Source organism: Poecilia mexicana, unplaced genomic scaffold (genome assembly GCF_051168715.1).
Source record: "Poecilia mexicana isolate PSO_F unplaced genomic scaffold, ASM5116871v1 scaffold_19, whole genome shotgun sequence".
NCBI classification, from domain to species: Eukaryota; Metazoa; Chordata; class Actinopteri; order Cyprinodontiformes; family Poeciliidae; genus Poecilia; species Poecilia mexicana.
The window spans coordinates 8,818,900-8,840,410 of record NW_028263388.1 but is presented as its reverse complement, the minus strand read 5'-3'; the positions used below and the strand labels follow the sequence as shown (position 1 = coordinate 8,840,410).

The 21,511-nt window shown below is 40.9% G+C and overlaps 1 protein-coding gene across 1 annotated transcript; it reads left to right on the top strand.

The window, feature by feature from the left end:
* The first annotated feature begins 9,276 nt into the window (after positions 1-9,276).
* shisa6b (shisa family member 6b) lies at positions 9,277-14,729 on the top strand. Its single transcript, XM_088001045.1, has 4 exons — positions 9,277-9,301; positions 10,023-10,175; positions 12,331-12,434; positions 12,631-14,729. Exons 1-4 carry the CDS (start codon positions 9,277-9,279, stop codon positions 13,513-13,515), a joined length of 1,167 nt encoding a protein of 388 aa, XP_087857171.1. The 3' UTR covers positions 13,516-14,729.
* The last annotated feature ends 6,782 nt before the right edge of the window (positions 14,730-21,511 follow it).

Below are 21,511 nucleotides of genomic sequence, written 5' to 3'. Positions count from 1 at the left end.
TTCTTTAGCATCATCTGGCGGAAGCGTTAGCAGGAAATTGTATTCCCTGAGCCGTATCACAGATCTTGGTTGTGGATAGTTTTTTGTGTGTGTCTTTCTGTTGCCCACTAATGGACTGGCAATCTGTCTGAGGCGTCCTCCATCTTCCACTTATTTTTCTAGCTTCTCATTAGACTGATGAAGTTGATGTAGAAAATGATTTCTTTTTTACGTATCCACTGTAATTTGAGTTTAGAACAACCTATCCTACTGAAGCTGTGATAAAATACTTGAGCAGTTGTATGGTTAGGACACAGAAGGGATGTTCGGTCGATGAGATCCAGCGTTCAGTGGAATTAGCCACATTTCTTGGTTTGCAGGGAAACAGCCAATCCAGCATAATTTCATAAGCTATGTGTAGCTGTATAATACCGCTGTAATAAGCAAGATCTAGAAGTTGCAAACTAGCAGAAAAACAGAAAGACGCCACTCCTCCTCCAAGCTAGTGGTTTGTGCCTACGAGAGGATGGAGGTGTTCACTTTGTCATAACTTGAGAAATTAGTTTTAACACATTTTAATTATTATTATTATTATTTTTAGAAAAGGCGAAAATTACCTCAAGCGGGCATAAAAACGTTTTTTTGCAAAATTGATGAATTACATCATTTTTATTTTTGAAATACTTCAAAATACGCATTAAAAAGGTTAATTGAAACGTTTAGTGTATCCTTGGATACAAGGTAGTTTACCACCATCTGTGTGTGAATGTGTGCATGAATGGGTGACTGATTGTATTGTAAAGTGCTTTGGAGAATATAAGGAAGACACCAATGGTTATTATGACCCAAAGTTTTAGCCAAATGTTATGTAAGATATTTAGGGGGAAATGTTTACTATTATTACTCTGTTCATCTGTTTTTACCCTGATAAATGTAGTGGAAACAGTGTTAGATGCGTGGTTTGACTTCTTTTCTTTTAGTGAACCATTAAAAGCATGTAGTAAAAAAAACTAAATTGTCGCAGCAGGACTACCCAGCTATGTCAGAAACCTCTCAGATCATCATTGTCAACTCTCACACTCAGGATCATTGATGCACCTACAAACATGTAAGATTCGTTTATTCTGGACAAAAATGTGTAGTTTTGCGAATGGGATTCTGTAGCAGCTCCAGGACGGTAGACCATTCCTGTGTGTGTTAAAGGTATGCTACTTCTCTGTGTGAGCCTGCTGTCTCCAGGGCGGAGGAAGCTGTCGTGTTAAATGAAATTTCCTCAATCATTTCCTCTGACTTCGTAAGTGTGATTCTGTGAGTCCAAGCTTGGCGCGTATTTCCATCACAATACATAGCAGAACAATGTGGCTCACAGGGTTACCGCACGAAGCCTGATGGTGTGATAGTGACAGCCTGTGTTGAAAATAGCCGTCTGTCATAAAAATTCGAAAAGATGTCACTTTGGAGGGCTGCTGGGCTCCACGCAGTGCTTCTGTGTTTTATGTTTCTCCTTTATCTGCCGCATTATGTTTACTGGTTTTTGTTGCTGAAGCTTTTAAATGTCACTGCAGCGTTACACGCACGAAGCCGACGTTTCTATTTCGGTCTTTTTTTTGTTTTTTTTGAATGTACGTCGGCCGCTACCTATTATTATCTCTACTTGTTGGATTAAAAAATAAAACGGTTTGAATTTTTGATGAGTTCACGGCTAAACCATGTGAGACAATTGCACTTTGCAGAAGCGCCTTGAGCTGTGTAGAGCTATCTGGAGACGATCAAAGGCTTTTCTGCTGTTAACACAAGTAAGAAGGAGCATCCCAATTATCTAAACGAGAGGATTTAAAAACACATATAATTATCTATGGTTCAGGATTTGGTATCGGATCTGATTTAAAAATGATTCTTGGGTAAGAAAAAGTTTTAGATCAGGAGTTTAGTGACTTGGTCAAAGTCGAAACAACATTTTCTCAGGCTTGCCTGAACAGTGGAGTCTTACTGGCCGGTCAGTAGCCTACTTATCAGGAGAAATAACACCCAGTGTTTTTATAGTTTAATTGAAGGTGCCTCTCTCCATTAATTAAGAAACTTATGCTATTTGAATTTTCAAATGATGAAATCATTTTATTCAAGGAAAATAATCTATCCAAACCAAGTTGTTGCCGCATTTTACTTGAGGTTATATAATCTAGACAATTTGAACCTGTCTAAAGCAGCTCATGAAATCCCCACTAAATGAGAGATGTGGCATTAAAAACCAGAGCTGTAACGTCCCCACAGCACTCACAATAACTAAGCAAATGAGTTTCTGTGGACTGGATCTGGCCACAAGCAGTCGGAGCTGAAGGAAGGCGTTTCTCCACCCCCACTTCTCCTAAAGCCCCGGGGAGAAAAGGTAGTTTAGAAATGGGGCTGCAATTTTTTTTTTTTTTTCATTTTTTCTAGAAGATGTATTTATTTATTTTGGCCTGAGATGGATTCGAACCAGGTTTACCTCAAAATGGATGTTGCTTATGCAATATGAAGCTGCAGTAAATGGCTGTGTGTTCCTCGGTGGTTAGCTGTGCCTTATAAAACACAGTGTCTCCCTTTCTCAGTCTGGTCAGCAAGTACTCCTGTTTCATTAATCTTCCAGCAGCTTCTTGCGCCGGCTGCTCTGCATATATATTATCGTTTTTAATAGGACCACATCGATTCAAGTGGTCGCTGTGTATGACTTACTCTTAAATAATACAATTTGCCTGTGTGTTCCAGGACAGGATGTAATAAATATTGCATACTGACCCTGCTTTATATATATATATATATATATTGCTTCTCTAATGCATTTGCTGTTGGCTCTTCTTCTCTGGATGCTGTTTGAAGTAAACAGGTTTGTTGGGTAGAGCTGAAGTCTAAGCAGGCTTCATTCATTCCCAATTCTCACTCTCCTCTTGTTTTCATGTCCACTGTGCTACTTTAGCAAAAATAAAGGGATATTTCACCTACTTAAAAAAAAAAAAAAAAAAAAAAATGGGACTTCAGTTCCATTTTTTGTTTTAATAAAAAAAACAAAATCATACTTTTGCATCCAACTCAAATGGTAACTGGACTGAACTTATATAGTGTTTTTCCAACCATTTTGACCACACAAATGCTCACACATTTATACACCAATACGCAGATCAGTAGGCAATTTGGGGTTGAGTGCTTTGCCCAGGGGCACATTGACATATGGCAGGAGGAAGCTGGAATCGAACCTACAACCTTCCGATCACAAGTCCACTACAGAGCCTAAGGTTTTTCGCCGTCAAAAAATACAATAAAAACATAGGTGCCATTGAAACCCGTTTAAGATGACTTCAGTGGAATATCCCTTTAAATGCCTCTCCTTCACACCACTGTGTTTGCACTCTGACACCTGGAGCTCCTCCTGGACATTCAACAGATCTTTCACTGCTTTTTGTCATTGCAGGTACCCATCAGCACAGCTATAACCATGTGGCTCTAGGTAGCCCCACACGCACACCTAAGAATGGTAAGAACAAGTGACTGAAGTGACTTCTTGGCTCAGCTCTGTGTTCGAGAGGCGGCTCTTGGAAAAAGACGGGCGGGGAAACCCGATGACACGCTCCTCCCTTTCAGTTTCACTCCATATGCAAAAGTATTCATATCCCTTGGGGTTTTTCCAGCTTTTTGTCACATTACAGTGGCAAGCTGCGACGTACTTTATTGGGGTTTTATGAAGCAGACATATGGGAAAACTGGTGCATAATAAGCAGTAGATCCCACCTGTGGGTCATTAAATCGCAGTATAAATGCAGCTGTGCAGTAAAGGCTTCAGAAATTTGCCGGAGAATATTGCAAACAGGATTATGAGGACCAAGGAACGCAGCAGACAGGTCAGGCAGAAAGCAGGGCTTAGGTTATGAAGGAATTAGCCAAGCTTTAAGACCCCTACCACTAGGAAACTTTACAAAAATTAAACTTTACTGGGAAAACCAGAAAAAAACATGGCCAGAGAAACCGCCAGAAAGCTAAGAAAGTAACTCTGGAGGAGCAGCAGAAACCTACAGCTCAGGCGGGAGAATCAGTTGTCAGGACAACTGTTAGTCATACTTTGCACAGATTTAGCCTATAGACCTCATTTGTCAAACTCAAGGCCCTGAGGGGCCAAATTCAACCCGCCATGAGGTTTTATGTGGCCCTCTAAACTCTAGAGAGTCACAAAAATACATAACTAGAACTTTCAAGAAAACAATTGTGTGTCTAGATATTATTTTGACAGATAAAAACTCGGATAAAACCCCGTCAGACTTCACGTCCACTGGAATGGACATGATTGATTTCTGGGTTTAAGCCAGAACAAAAGAGTTGAATGATTCACTGAGCAGTTTATTATTGATTTATGGCAATGAAGGTCTAAATCTTAGCTTCATGCATTAGACAAGACAAACATTGCTCTGAATTTACAGAAGGGGAGCAGCGAGTGTCTATTTTGTATCAAAAATATAAAGTTCATGGAAGGCTAATAAAATTGCTCCAAGTATTTCCAGTGACAGAATTTGAAGTTATTTTGGAAATATTGTCCATCATTGAGATGTGTATAAGCCAACACTTACTCATTTAGTGTTGCCATGTTAAGATAAAAAAAGTGTCTAAGCATTTTATAGCTTATGTGTGATTTCATAATTCATTTATTTTATTTATTTTTGTAATGTTTTCTATAAACTCTGACTTTTTTGAACTGCTTGCACAAAAAAGTCTTTTCACTTTTTTTCCAATTCGGTTCAATTTGGTTCTACAAAATGTGACGACATGTTCAAGTCGAACGGAGTGTGAATACTTTCCCAAAGCACTGTAAAAATAAAAAAGGAGGCTCTTTTTCCTGTGGAGACTGAACCTTGGGAGTGTCACAGTCTCCAGTTCTTCTTCTGTCTTTCAAACAAAACACAGCTGGCCGGGATTGGACTCGACGTTCCTTCCAGGTCGTCCTGTGGTGATGGGCTGTGAAGCAGCCTCACTGTAACTCACTGTGATCCCAAGTAACAAAAGTTATCACCAAAACTCGATAATGCCCAAGACAAACAACACCACAGATTCTTTTTTGTTATTACTGATGTCATTCAGCTGTCAGGTCTAAATTGTTCTTGTGAGGCTTGCCGAGTCTGGTCCGGGGCTGCAGACTCCCACGTTTAAAGACGTAGCAGAAAAGCCCAGATCGAACAGCAAAGAGTCACCGATCTGAATACAAACCCCAGACGTGTAGATTTGGTTTGTTTCATTTTCTTCTTATGCATTTCATTAAAAGTAGAAAACAAGAAAAAAGTATTTCAAGTATGCAGGAAACGCGTCTGACGTCTTGCAGTCGGAGCGGCTCTTTCCTTTTGTGGACATAATTGACCATATGGCGTAGACACACTCACCCAGATAAGCAAGCCACACACTGGGAACAAATGCCTGGAGATCTGTGGGAAACATGAAAAATCCATTTCAACAACATATCTAACACAGCCACTTTGATCACAGTCTGGCTAAAATCCTTTCGCATTTCAGCATGCAGTGTGTTTCCCAGATAGAACCCAATGTTCTGAGCCTCTCTGCGGCCCACTACTGACACAACCGGAGCACGCCGCTCTACATCACACGCACAAAATGGCAAATCGGGCACAGACTCCGGAACCGGAGCCTCCGGAGGCGAAGGCTGAATTCATCAGAATAATTGTTTGTGGGAGGATTTTCTGCACTGGTCATGCTGAATGTGGAGAAGGTTTGTGTGCGGTGTGTTTTCTGCCCCCTCTTGCCATCGACATGTTTCTGAAAACACTACTGTTGTTTTTTTTTGTTGTTGTTGTTGTTTTTACTTGGGTTTGGTAGCTCACCGATCATTGAGACGTGGTAAGTCATACATACATATTTGATTTGATATAAGTGTTTCTTCACGCCATTTGATCACGCATACTGTACGTCCTCCACAAACCCACCCTCGCGTTTCTGTCCTTTCTTCCACATCGGCTGGTGTGTTTTGTTTTTTTCTTTCAGACCTGATTTAAGTAGATTAGAAAAAGCCTGTTTGTTCCCGCTCCGACGGGAAACTTTCAGGGTTTTGCCATGTGGTTTCAAATACTGGGTTCAAACTATTATTAGATTTCACGCGATTGCAAATGCGCAACCCAAAACGAGCTTTTCAGTTGCGACTTAAATCTTTCTTACTGCCAACAAATTCTAAGACTGAGTTTGTCATTTTTGTGGACAAAGCCACAACAGGTCAAAATACTACAGTTTCATACTTATGCTAAAATCTAAGAAAAAACATAAAACTTGGCCAAAAACGGCAGGAACTGCTGTGACGACATTGATTATTAGTTTCTGACTGTTTTGTTTTTCAGGATCAGAGATATTCTAAGTATTAAAACTTACCGCTAAAGTAAGAGACCCAAAGTGGAAATAAATATATATTTATACAAACCCAGTAACTTCACATAAAGAATAAAAAAAGTCAAAAGATAATAACGACTAGATGGTTTAACTCCTAGCCTGAAAACCAACGCAAGCAAAGCACTGCAGTAGCCAGGTTTGAAACTGATGTTCTCTGACGATAGGTTTGGTTTTTAACTATTAATAAGTGCCAAGGGAAGATGTTAATAAAGTTGGTCATTTAGATCACATTGACTCTGGACACCTCCGTATTAACTATCTTTAGCCAAACAGTCAATTATTGTTTTATCAATACCCATGTGGTGAGGTGTGGTTTTATAGAACAATGGCTGAAGGAGTGAATTTTTGCACTATGTCTCTCAAACAGAAAGCCCTACACATAAACAGAATAAAAAAACAGCAAACAGCTTTTCTCCTAAAGATGAACATTTATGAACAAAAATACCTCGACTTCCAGTTTTCAAGAAACTCTTCATAGCTAGGCCAGTAACATTCAAGGAATGCAAATAAATGACAGAAAAATAGTAGAAAGGAGCAAAGAAAACTCAACGGTCACTAACTAGTGAAATGATTAGTGATGGTTACCATAACCACCACTGATAATGGTTAGTAACGGTGATATGAATGTGTCAGAAACTGAGGTTTATGACAAGTTAGCTTTAAAAACTAAAAAAACAACAGTTGCTACAATCGATGTTCAAACAATCATTTACTGAATTAGGAATAAATAATTCAGTAAATGATGATGGACAATTGATTGTTAATGTTCTGGTGACTAGCCATCACAGTGACTAACTGAATGGAGTGATGCAACACTAATTGAATTAAAATTTCTTGCAACTTCAATGGACAAGCCAAATTTTTATATCATCGAGCTCATCACTCTTACTCACTCAGTTTAAGCACCATAAACAATATAATAATTTGTTATTTTTTTATATATCGTGATCCAGTTTTATCTGCTTAGAGACTCCAGAATCTCAGGCAACCAATTTCAGCCATTATCCAGGTTTCTCTCCACAGTATTCATACTCGATTTTTAGTTTTGGACATTTTCATTGAATTTGTTGGCAGTAACGAATAATTTCAAGTTCTATGGTGCAAAGCTTTGTGTGAAATTGATAACTCCCAGAAGCCTGGGACTATTTGAGCCAGGTCTGTGTGGTTGTAGTGTCCGTCTTGATGAAGGGGTAAAAACGTGTTTGCTCTATTGAACGCTAACAGCATGCCACATTCTGAGTCGGTTCTTCCTTGTTGATGCAGGATTGCCGAACTCTCCACTTACGAATCATTCACATCCTTCAGTCCCCATTCCCTGCAGCTTCCCGGGACCCCCAGCAGTTCGACGCCCTTCTGCCCTACTTCGTCCAGCTTCCCGTCCAGTTTTCTCTCCTTCTTATACTATAGTCAACTTTTTTTTTTTTGTCCCTTTCAGATGGTCACATCTACATCTTTGCTGCGTTTCAGTCTCATGCTCTCCATCTTGCAGAAATTTACTAAAGCCCCATTTTTTTTTTAAATCTGTTCAATGGAGGCTGCTTTAGAGCCGCGCCCAGGCTGCTGCTCTGCACTGTGACAGACTCGAGGCTCACAGGGGAAGTGAGATAGAGAAGCAGCCAGAGAGAAAATGAGAGAGAAGGGAATACTGGATGGACAAGAAAGAATTAAGAAGCGGAGAAAAGTGGGTGGCAGCATGGCGGGATAGATAAGATTGACAGAGTGAGGAAGACGGAGGTAAATGGGACAGACTCCGGATGCTTGCGCGCATGCATGCGTGTGAATGAGAGATAAAAAAAAAAAAAGAAAAAAAAGTAGAGTGAGAATAACAGAGGATTTAGGTCCTTGAGACATGCCTCTCGGCAGAAACCCACCCCGGGTGTCTTCCTGAAGCCATATCACGTTGTTTCAACAACAGTCGGTCCGGGCATTGCTCCCCTGCCTGGTCCCAGATCACATCACAACGCTGTCATGAGCAGGGTCACTCTCCAGCACACAGCGCCCGTTCCGTGTATTGTCTTGTTTTCTTCCACTCGTTTCCTTCTCAGAGCACCGTTTCCTCACGTCAAACCACCGCCTCACCTGTCGAGTCAGTCCCACAGCAAACGCTCGCTCAGTTATGTGATGTTTCCACCTATACTGCCCCCCACCCACCCCACTACCCCACTGCCACCGACAGAAAGCTGGAGTTTTAGATGCGCAACCGTTTCTGAGAAGCAGGTACTGGGATGTTGAAGGTTTTTTTTTTTTTTTTTGACAGAAATAGAACTTCAAAGGCAAGATTTGTGAAAGAACAACGATTGGAGTTCTTTGCAAAGCTAACAGCCAGGAGAGTGTTTGGAGGTTTTGAAGATTCATTAAGTACAGCCAGCTGTAAAAAATGCTTTATTCCTCATTTCATTTATATGCTGGCTTCCAAATCTATCAGTAACCCTCCAACTTCTTCACATTTTGAACCACAGGCTCCAGTGTATCTTATCTTGACATTTTATGAGATGGACCAACACAAAGTGGAGAATAAAAGTGGACATAGTGGGCATAGCAATGATTTTCATAACTCTACAAATAAAAATCTTCAGTGTGGAGTATGTGCATGTTCAGCTTCGCTCAGTTGATACTTGACAGGAGTTTCTGTTGGGGTATCTGTTGGCTAGCTTTGCACATCTACAGACTAAAACTGAGTAAATGCTCCAGCTCAGTCTGATTGACAGGGAGTTTCTGTGAGCAGACGTTCTAAATTAATGAAACAGATCCTTGGTTGGATTCATGTCTGAACACTAACTGTTGTTTTAAAGGTTTTTGTAGTACTAGTGGGATTTATTCCACAGCAACAAAAAAGAGATGGGGAAGACATGCAGCAAATGTCCTGAGGTCGGGAATTAAACCAGGGACATGACGATTGTAGCCTCTCCATATGGTGTGCCTGCTTTACCACTGAGCCTTTGACTAGACCATTTTAAGACTTGATTACAGTAAGCAATTCTACTATTCTGGCCAGGAAGGTCAAGGCAGATTTATTTATATGGGACTGTTCATGCAGCTAGCATTTCAAAAGTCTTTAGATCTTTAGACCAACAGCAACATTTTGCAGACAAACTGCCTTCACAGGACAGATGATATACATACAGGAGATCTCCATTTATGAAACAAATCTGATGACTTCTGTTTACACGTGACTTTATGTAGGTGTATCAAAGTAAAGGGGTCTGAAAACAATTTTATTTGTAAAGAACTAAAAATACAGAATTCTCCCAATGTGAAAGACAACACTTTGTGTTGGTCCATCCCATAACACCCCAATGAAACACATTTCAAATGATGGCTTTAATGTGAAAAAATGTGAAGATGTGTCTTTTGTTAACTTAGTTTACCTGCACCAAAAGGAACGGATTCAACCACGAACTATTCCTCCGTAAGACGATGTTCTCAGAGCACCTTTAGAGCACCCAGGAAATATTTGTACAACTAAGACTTCAGCTTCTCCATCAGGCTACTCTTGTTTCCCTCCACTTCAGCAGGTGGTCGTCTGCGCTGATCGCCTGAGCTCTCGTCCGTGCTCGGTGTCTTTTGAAGGAGTTAGGGTTGGGAAGCCCATTATTTCTTCTTCTGTGTCTGTATATGTACGTATGTGTCTCCAGAGAACAATCGGATAAGCAGCATCCTGACCTCGCAGACGGAGCCATACGACCTGTCTTTCTCGCGCTCCTTCCAGAGCCTGTCACACCTGCCGCCCTCCTACGAGGCGGCCGTCAAGGCCGACCTAAGCCGGTTCTCATCCCTGAAGAAACTCAGTAGGTCCAAGTTCACTGCACTAATGCAAGAGAAGGATCCCGGTCCTGGTGCCTGCATGATAACCACCCCCAAAAAATAGAAAGAAAAAAAAAAAAAGACAAACAGAAACGCATCATCATGTGTGCTTCCATGACTCCTTACTGGAAGCAAGAAGAATTAGATTGTCCTGCTGTTTTGAGGTTATCTAGCAAAAGTACTCATTCACACTACTCCAATCCGAGCAAATATAAAAGGGAATCAAGAGAGTTTCGAATCTAATTGAGGTATTCATTTCTCAGCTCTGATCCATCAGGAAATCAGTGAAGTCATCTCACAGATACTATGAGTCATTGATATTCGTTGCTTTTTCTCCTCTCCACTTAAAGACTGCAGCCACCTATTCTCTCAGAGCAGAGAAGCACAGCATTAAGTGGAGTGTTGAGCCCGGCCCGACGCGGCTTGGTTTCATATTGATTTAGTGGCACTACGCTGTATTTCTGCTGCGTAATGAGGTCTCCTCTCCTGATATTGTTTAAAGGAAACGCAAATATTCCTTGAGGCCTGCGTAATCTCATCAAGATTGCCCGACCTCACACTGCAGGCACGCGCTCAAAGTGAAGGATAACGATCTGCGGCTCCTCCGGTCAGGGTTCACGCCACACTGGCGCATGGGGCGGCTGCTGCCAGCAACCGTTTCTGGACAAAGTGTGAAATGGCTTTGCAGCATGCAGGGCTAGTTGTTATCCCTTCATGTGAAGAATGCTTGGGAAAAAATTAAGACAACAGCTTTTGATGGGCATTAAATCAGAAACAAACGAATTCAATTGTCACAACAGAAGCCGACCACAGAGCTGGTGTACAAAGCAGTACAAATATCCCCAGGTTGTGTCCTTCAGTCTCGCTAACTTTCTTTCTGCTTCCAAAGCAAATTATTTGTTGCAGCAAACAGCCAAAAGGCTCTGCTGTTTCTTTTTGTCGTCTAACTACTGTGGGCATGCTGACGGATCATGCAGGATTGTGTGAGAGGGAAGATAGAGCAGTGGTTTCATTGTTGAGATAATAAAAGAGAATAATGATTCTGCTTATTAATGCAAATTGCTATCAAACTGAAGAAAAAAAACAGACTGTTGCCATGTAGGACAGTATACATCTCACGTTAATTCACTCCATGATAATATGGCTGATGAGCTTGCAGTGCCCTGCCCAGATCGCGCTGACTATTATGCTTGAGATAGGAACATCTTGTTTTTATTATCTCTCATAATGAATCGATTTGCAGCGAGCGCCCGTGGCTTGCCAAAGGGGATTTTGGCTGAATCAAATATGGACAGGTGGCATGAACACTTTTGCACTCATTACAGAAGAAGATAGTATCACACACAAAAGTCATTTAGGAGCTCTCCATAAATTATTTCCGCTTGCGTTCATTCCTAATTTAGTACAGCGGCGGACCAGTTATTCACCGACATTCACGGACGCCGATTCCGTGTTGCTTTGACCAGACGTCTGGCCCGACTTTTGTATGTGTGCCACCATGTTTGTAATTCAGTGATGAGTCTTTATGCATGTGTTTGTGTTGTGTGGCATGACCTTGATTCTATGTTCTTCCCTACAATTGATCATCTGCGAAAGTCTTCTTGTCACTTTGATCTGCCTCTAAATGCATGTTTTCTTGTCTGCTGACGTAAGTAAAGAGGCACCCACTCAGTAATATGAAACCTCTTGCAGCTCTCAAGGATGACCTGTTTTTGCCTGGGAACCAGTAGCATTCCAGCATGTGTGTATAAAGTGCCTGTATGTTTCCCTCCATGTCTGTGAAATGAGCTTTCCTGTTTATAGATTTTCACATGACCTTTGAAAAGTTTCCCCCTACACAGCCAGGGCTGACCGTAGCATTCCTGATGAAGCAAGGATATGTGGATGTTGTGTGCCTGGCATGTAATATGCAATTCCTCTACTTTCTATTCCCCTTCATGTGCTTGGAAAGGTGAAACACAGATGGGTCTGTCAACATCGCTCTCTGCCATGTGTGCAATGTTCTACACTTCCTCTTGATCCAATTTTTCCCTTCCCGTTTAAACATCTTCCTATGTGTTTTCTTGTTCCTTCACATCCTGGATCTCTCTTTTCGTCGCTCGCCTCCTTTTCTTTTCCTAATTATCATTTCCTCTGTAGCAGATAAAGAAGTTGATGACTACTACACCCGTAAGCGGCACCTGCCTGACCTGGCAGCAAGAGGCACTCTTCCTTTGCATGTTCTCAAAATGAGTCAAGAACAGGTGGGTGCACAAGGGTTAGATTTGAGTGAGCAGTCTTTAAAATGAGGCCATGTTCTCTGAAGCGTGAAGTATAAGTGCCGGCTGTAAGCCTCCAGACTTCAGGGTCTTCAAAGCTATATATGATCATCCACTAGATTCCTACTAAACTGCCTCAGATTGTGAGTAAACTTACCCCATCTCTGTTTTTGCTCTCCAGCATCGGGAACAGCAGCAGCAGCAACTCCAAAGCCAACCTCCACCTCCTGGTATCTCCCAGGCCCCTCCTCAGTCGCAGTCTTCACAGCAACAGTCGCAGCAAAGGCAGAGGCCTCGCCGTGTCCAGAGGGCCATGTCCCAGGACCGCGTTCTGGTCCCACAAAGTGGTCCCCACCAGGACTACAACATGTCTTCTGAGGGCATGTCTCCCTACGGAGGCCGAATCCTCTCAGATGAGCAGCTTCTGTCTGCTGAACGTCTTCGTTCCCAGGAGCGTCTTCTGCCACAGGACCGTCACACCTCGCAAGATCGCCTGTACTCTAAGGACCGCATGTACTCCAAGGACCGACTCTTGTCCCAGGAGCACTTGTATTCGAAAGACCGCCATTACTCTCAAGAGCGCCTCTATTCGCAGGACCGCTTGTACTCGCAAGATCGCCTCCTGTCCCAAGATCCTCTTCTGTCGCCGGACAAGCTGATGATGTCCTTGAAGCGTGACATGGTCAGCAGCATTTCTGGAGGCTTCTATGGCAGTGACAAGTCAATTTCCCGCGCCATTTCACACACTGACGTGTTCACACCGACCACTCCGCTCATGGATCGTTACAAGATGACCAAAATGCACTCCCATCCCAGTGCCTCGAACAATGGTGGTAGTGGCGGTGGCGGTGGCAGCAGCGGGGCACCGGGGACAGGGGTGGCTGTGCATTCCAACACGTTAGCCATGAACCAGACAGCAAATAAAAGGCAAGTGTTTGCCTCCAGACGAACTCACACTGTGGAGCAGCTCCACTATATCCCACAGCACCACCAGCAGCAGCAGCAGCAGCAGCAACAACAGCCACAGCACTACCGCACAGGCAGCAAGACTGAAGTGACTGTGTAACAGCAACCCAAACCTAAACTGTGCCAGAAGAACCACTGCTGTACCAGGCGGTGGGCTCGATTGCAGAACATGGTTACACTTGCCACCTTGTAGAGTAGGAAGTAGTGACTACATTTTCCTTAACTGAAGATTCCAGGACCAAGATCATCCGCTAGCTTACTGTGAGACCGGAACAAAGAACTACACTGTACACTGCATAAACATGCCCAGCAAGATTTAAAGCCAGATTGGGTTGTGGAAGGGGTGAGGTTGGGCATTGTCAAGTTAACCTGCCTAATACAACTTCCAGTTTTTGGGATAATCCTATTTGTCCACAGTCTTAACGGCCTGCATCTGTGTATGTTTTAGTGGAAAACACTGATTGTGTCTGTTTAAGCCTTTATCAGTCCCCTTTGTCCCAACAATCTGTGACCTTTTCTGGCAAATCTTAAGGGCTTTGCATGGTTATAGACAAAAAGTGATTCCTCTGTGACTTCTGTTGTGCAAAGCAGCACCATCACAGGCGATGAACAAGAGGGAGCCTGTAGTATCTTTATAAATATATAAATAAATAAATAAATAAAATAAAGGAATAAAAAGAATATTTTTACGCCCCATCTAACTCATAGCTCTAGAGAATCTCAAGAGAGAAACTGAAATGGATGTTATCTGCACTCGTATTTGGTGCCTCTGACAGATGTTCCATTTCTGAATATCAAGTGGTTTTGTGGGTTACAAAGCACAATCAATAGAAAATATTCAGTTTTGGTTTATCTTTGACTTTGAATAGTGATGGCTAGTTTGTTTTGTTCTTAAAACAATGGCAATCTTGTTCTTTTTTATTTTGTTTTTGTTTTTCATTTTTTGCTTCCAGTAGATAATTGTAAATAAGCTATCCTAGAAGCAGTATTATGGACAAGTCTGTACTGGATGAACTTTGTATTAGACTGTCTGTTTTAAATAGATTCTAAACAACTATAACTCATCACTGTTTTGTGAGTTCAAGATAGAAACCCACTTAACCAAGTATCTGAAAGGATAATTATTGTGTTTCTTTGCAAACATGCTTGGACGAGAAGTGAATGAATGTGCTGCTAACAACAAATGTACCACATTCATGTTTGGATGTAGACTGTATTCCACTGACATTGGAAGACTGAAATTTCTCGGGTATGGAGTCCAAGGCTTGTCAAAGTAGGGTCAAATAAATCATCCATATTTTTCTAAACATGCAACATGGCTCGGTGAGGTCTTTGTGTTATTTGCTTTTCCTTTATTAGAAGTTTTCCTACTCACCTAGAACACGCTGATTACATTTTATTAGCTCTGCAGGCGAGTTGTGAAAATTAAATATAGGTAGCCTTTGTTGTGAAGTTTAATCCCAGCAAGGGGGGAGGAGGTCTTTCACCATGTACCTTCAATTTTATCATCATAAACATATTCAGTCACTGGAACAACACTGACTGCCCAGATATATATAAAAAAATCAATAAAGTCTAAATTTATAGAAATCTGTTAAAAGCGATATTTCTTCATTTAAAACTAATTATCTGAATTTATTTACAATTGTATTAACAAAATACAACCTCATGTAGATGCTAAGTTGAGATTGTTCAATTGAATAATAATGGTATGTAATATAATTAAAATTAGCTATTTGGTTTGCAAATGTGAAAAATTGGCCACAAGAAGAGCGGATAGAAGTAAAACAGCGTCTGTAGGAGTTAAGGTGAGGTGCTATTAAAATTTAAAACGTTCTTGTAGTAGATAACCTTCATACTATTTTCATTTTTCATAAATCTTTATTAACTCAAGGCTAGTTGGAGAGGGGTCAAGGCCATTGTGGACTTGTACGAAATTAAAAGACTAGAACCAAGGTACCATTTGCATTGGATGGTTAATTATACAGAAACCAATTAAAATTTACTTGGAAAATTGATGTTGGAAGCAATGAACTACTTAAAGGTCGTCTCCTTGTAAACATGCATTGAGAACATGCAAACGTTCTCTAGTTGGAGTTGAACACATTTTTCCAGTACATGCAATATCTTGGGACGTTTTGCACCAGTTAACTTTTTTGTCAATTGTCTGACAAACACACTAAAGCTTGTTTGATGACAGTAGAGTCCACCTGGGTCTCGACTTCTCTGAACCAAGCCAGTACAATTGGCTGCCAGGTCCAACTAATCTGAATTGATACAAATTGAAGAATTTTTAACTTTTAAGATTTGAATCGCTTTGAACGTTTTTTTGTTTGTTTTACAAATATCAGCTAAACACGTAACTGCCTTTTGCAGACATGTTTTTAGAATCTGGAAATTCTAAATTCCATGTTATGGTGCGTTCACACGTTATGCGCGTCAAAAAAACACGTCCGACGCTTCAAGTTCGACACATGTGCACTTTGAATGCAGATGCTTGACATTTTGCTTTACACCTCATGTTTCGCGCGTCTAGTTTACATAAAAAGTCTATGTGGAGGTGCATCGAGGGAGCGTCAGACGCACCAGCTCTAGCCGTCATTTTCCGCTGCAAACGGTTCAAATTACTCCATGCTAGATGCTCAAAACGCGCCTCCACATACTTTGAATGTAAACCAGACGCACCCGATGCTCAAAATGCGTTTGGAGTGAACGCACCTTTAGGGAAAATGAAGGCCCCTTGAAAATTGTGTTAGTAGAGCTGTTTAGCAACGATAAATTTATGACTGACACACAAAGTACCATTGTGAGTAGGTGTTATTGACAGTTAATTTCTAACTAACGTCTCCTTAATTAAAAGCAGAGGAAACATCCCATATGGGTATTTTAGCAAATCTGGCAGCTGTCTGTTCTTTGTCATTACATCCCACCTGTGTCATGTTTTGAAAGTAAAAATTGTTGAAATCTAACCTAAATTGTACAAAACCACAAAGTTCAAGTAATTTTGTACTAAGTAAAGATCAAGCCAAAATGTAAAATTTTACATAAATCTTTATTAACTCTTGAAAACAATAATTTAGATATACAATCCATCCATCTACTGTCTATATTAGGTTTGCTGGTGTCTATTACCAGCAGCCATTAAGCAGATGGCAGATTAAACCCTGAAGAGGTTGGTAGACCATCAAGAACAATTTCTGAAAACTCACAATGCAAAAAAGCCGACAACAAAACTCACAAACTGGGCCTCCAACAGGTTTCCTCAAGGAATCAAGTTTACAAGCCTGGAGTAGGAGCCTGAGCTGATACTTTAAACAGGAAATACATTTTTGCCATTTTTCTATTGATATCCTTATTCTCTCTTCGGAACTGCCAAAAGAAGATATATATATATATATTTGTTTTTTTAAAGAGTTCAGGTATAACAATGATTACAAAATGCAGAGTAAATCTGTCTCTGCAATCCCCCTCTCTCATTGCCTTCTTTCCTGTCAAACTACTTTCAAATAAAGGCCACTCGAGCCAACAAAACCTTTAAAAATAAAAAATTCAAAGATAGTTTATTAAAAAAGGTCAGCAACATGGGTGAAATGCAAGACATCAGAAATGCAAATTAAACATTAGAACACCAAAGGTCAGATGCTCTCCCCTGTGGATACCACTGATTGTACAATTTGAGGAACAAATGACAAAGGTTTCATAAAGGACTGTTTACACAGTGGATTTTCATCATTTCACTCCTGATGTCTTCATCTGCAGAATCTCTTCTCGTCTATTTAACTGCTCTCTCCAAGCCATCCACAGGATTTAATTTTTTTTAAATGATATTTTACGTTCTAAAAGCTGAACTCTACCTGCGATTCTGCAAAGTTCATGAGTAAGTTGGTAGTCATTTTTGACCATTTGTGAGGTCAGACACTGATGTTGGACAAGAAGGACTCCACTCTAATTCATTCCAATTGGATCAAGATCTGGACTCTCTGCTGGCCAGTCAAGTTCTTCCACAGCTACCTTCACCATCCTCGCCTCTATGAGCCTTGCGTTGTGCACCAGAGTACAGAAATGTGGAAGGAGCCGTCCAGTAGCACTTCCCAGATAGTTGAGCGAATTAAATTTTCCAAAATGTCTGGCTATGATGGACAATTAAAAGATCTTTCCACTTGAAGTAAGAGGGGAAAACGCAACTCACTAAAAACAGCCTCAAGTTAGAATCAACTCTGCACAAAATTTAACACTTCACACAATGCAATTGAGGAAAGTGCCACTGTCTCAGCAGCTACTAAGGTTCAGGCAGCAAGAATAGGTTCCCGCTACTAAGTCTGCAGAAAGTTTCAGTACCTCAGCATCTGGTGACTGTGGTTTGTGAATTGATTTAATTCAATTCAGTTCATTTATAAAGCACCAATTCACAACAAATGTCGTCTTGAGACACTTTACAAAAAACAAAGTAATTTCAGTTTAATCATACATACACTCAAATCGATTCCAGTCATCAAACAGTGCAATAAGCTCAATTAGTTATTCAGAGTAGTTTCAAAGTTTCTCTCCAAGGAAACCCAGCAGATTGCGTTGAGTCATTGACTTGCAGCATTCACTCCACCTGGAGTTTATGTCGTCTACCACTTCGTGGTTGAGTTGCTGTCATTCTGAATCACTTCCATTTGGTCATAATGCCTCAAATGGCTCACTGTGGAGCATTTAGAGACGAGCAGATTTAATGACTGGACCATTAGCGATGGCAGGGTTGATCTTGTTACACACCTGTGGCCACAGAACAGAGTTTAAAACCTAATGCAATTATTTTGTAAGGTTTCTACATGTTTGTCCACAGGTAAAACAAACAACTGCAGATCGTCACTTCACAGAACCTTAGCTTTAAGAAAACATCCCTGCAGGCTGGCAGAGAAGGCTGCATTGTGCTGCCCCGTCTTTGTGCCTTTGCTGGGAGTGAAAACCTCTTTGTCTCTGTTCTCTAAGCTGCAGCAACTCCTAACACAAGAGTTTCTGTACTTCTGGAACTGCTTCTGCTAAAGGTTGGTATCGTTTACGGTCCAGGCTGCCAGCTTTAAAGAGAGAAGCAGTTGGAGGGTCATGAACCTGAGGTGCGTCGTGAACCGATCGCTCACATGCCAACTCGCTCTTTCAGCAGGATGCCAGGCACCCGCTGCCCTGAGCTGTGACTCAGTTTGACATCTGAATTTAAAAAACGGAGGATTTTAATGCAGGTCAGTGCAGCTTGGAGCCTTTTTTACATTCATAGAAATCCATGGGTTTGAATCTGCATGACAAACAAAGACGGCTTCAATCCCCTCCGCCCCCGCCGTATCCAAACATACCAAGGAATGGAAAAGAAACCACAGTAATAAGTTTGGCTTTTCAATTTACACTGATGTTTGAGCCCATCAGCATTTAAATGAAAATATGCGACTCCAATCAAACTGAATAATATGAATGAGAGCAGCTTAAAGTGTCAGAGGATAGATGTGATACTCCAAGTCGGATTGAAGACGTTGACCAGGAAAATAATGAGTTGTTTCTCAAACGACTTAAGATGCACAAACATTACTTTATTACCTGTCGGCGCTGCGTTTTCTAGCAAACAACCGAGGCTGGGAAGCCTTAATTTGGGATGTTTTGTTGCTGTGGCTAGACGGAGCCGTCAGTGAGAACACTCAGATCGTCATGTCTGAATGTTAAACAGACGTTTTCATTTCAGACTTCAGCAGCGGCGCACAAAGAGCGTAGTCCAGACATTTTGTTTAAAAGACAAAAGACTCAGCTTATTCTTCAGTTCTTAACAGAAAGTAGAGCCAAACATGGAGCAGATATTTATATGTTTCTCTTTTGTTCTCCTTCTGTTAAATGTACCCTGTTGTGGGTTTCTTACTTTATAGGTCAGGACACGACATTGGTTCTATGTCTACCCACATGTCCAATGTGTTGGACAGAGGAACACTGGGGAACTTGTCTGCATTTTATTTAAATCTCTCGATCCATGAAGTTCAACTTCTGGGCAGTCACCTCGTTTGCCTCTTGTCTGCTTCAGCCTCAACCTCTGTCCAGCTCACTGGAACCAGCGGAGCGATCAGAACCCCATGTGGCAGGAACGCACCGTTTCTCTACCGGTGGTCAACGGAAAACATGAACGCATCATGTTCAGTCGTGTGTTGGTCTTATTTATGGCAGGAAAAAAACAAAACAGAACTTGTGAACTGGACTGCGGCGCAATTCTCACAGCTGTATTTACTTTAACCATAAAATTGTACAAACTGGAATTATGAGGAAACAATTTATTTAATGGAAACAAATTCATGTTTTTGATAAAAAGTGTTTGTTTTTTTTTGGCTGCATGAAAATAGATTTATTTCAGAAAACTGCAATTGAGACACGTTTCCCCCACACGAGTCACTTGCTCAACAGCCGGAAGTTACTACTGGATAAAACAACGAAGATGACGATGACAGGAAGTAGAACAAGGATGATGTTTTTGGTTTTTTTAAACATTTTTGTTTTCAGACAATGCAGCTCGCTCCTCAAGAAGACTCAGTATTGCACGGTTCAGAAAAATGTGCGATTTGAACGTGTTGAATCTACAGCCGACAATAATTTTCCCAAAACGTCGCACATGTTCACTCATGAGCATCAGGGGCTCGTCGCTCCAACGCCTGAACAAGACGCCGACGTCTTCTCTGATGGCTGACAAATGATGAGCGCCACCAGAATTATGAATCTCTCTCATGTAACAGTTTACATCGGTCGCTGCCATGAGTGTTAAGAGCTCATCGCATGAATTATTCACGTGTGATTTTAATTTAATTTCTCATTTAAAGAGCATGTGAAACGCATCATTTACAAGCTGTAGGGTGAGAAGAGCCAGTTCCAACTTATTTTTCCAGTGTAACCCACAGAGTCCCGACTGAGTTGGGATCTGGAAGATTTGGAGGATAAATCAACACCTCAAACTCATTGTGCTCTTCAAACTACTTCCAAATCATTTTTGTATTGCAGTACACTACTTTGTCATGCTGTTTCAATGAAAGGGTGCTGAGGGATGGTATCTTTCACTTTGTTTCTCTGGTCCAACAAACAAGTGTCAAATTGTGCAAAAATATTTCTAATTACCTAATTATTTGAATCAGGATCATTGTTCTTCTTCTACAACATTTATAGGCAGCTTACAATGCATCACCGCCATCAACTGGACTGAGGTGTAATCCACAAAATTTCATTCATTCTAGCTTTCAATTGCCCTTAATAATAGTAATAGAAATAATAGTTGTCTACATAACAAATATAAGTATGAATAAAGGTAAATATAAATAAAAACATGAACAATGTGGAATGTTTGTCTACTTCTATTTGGAAAAGCCAGCTGTTGAGTTTTTAAATGATTCTCTTTCATATGTAAAGCGCTCTTACAGAGGGAAGCAGCTCCTTTGAGTGATCATTTAAATATAAAAAAAAATAAATAAATGGAAGAACATTGTGTTTTCTAGCCTCGTTACACACATTGTAAAAGTTTTAAATTTCCTTTATTTTAAAATGATGAACTCCCTCTTTGGATGCACAAGACAAAACGTAGAACTAAGAAAGATTTAAACTAAGAACCAGATTAGAGATACTAAACAACATAATGAGTAAAATAACAAAATATTAATGAAACAGTCCAGTCAACAAATTAACAACAAATTTGGGATTTCTAACAGGTGAGGAGGGAAAATCCTCACCTGCTGGGCAGACTTTTGTGCACAATTCTTTAAAATTATCATCCACAAACTCAAATAACAACGTTCTCCTATCGTAACAGGAGCCATTAAATTCCTTCTGTTGTAATGAGTGGTGAGCAGATTTCTCAAGGAAACGTGGGGCTGAGGGGAAAGAGAGAGAGAATTTTAATTACATGGCTTCAAATAAGGATCTTAAAGATTACATTTCTAAACATGAAATAAATGAGTGCAACTTGAGTGTGAACAGAGATAATTATTGCCACTGTGAGTGCAGTGAGCTTCTAAAAAGCAGACAGAAGCTGCTATTTCTACGGCTGGCTGCTCAGAGTGCGCCCTGCGCCCAGCGAGTGGGACCTGACCCCAGTTATT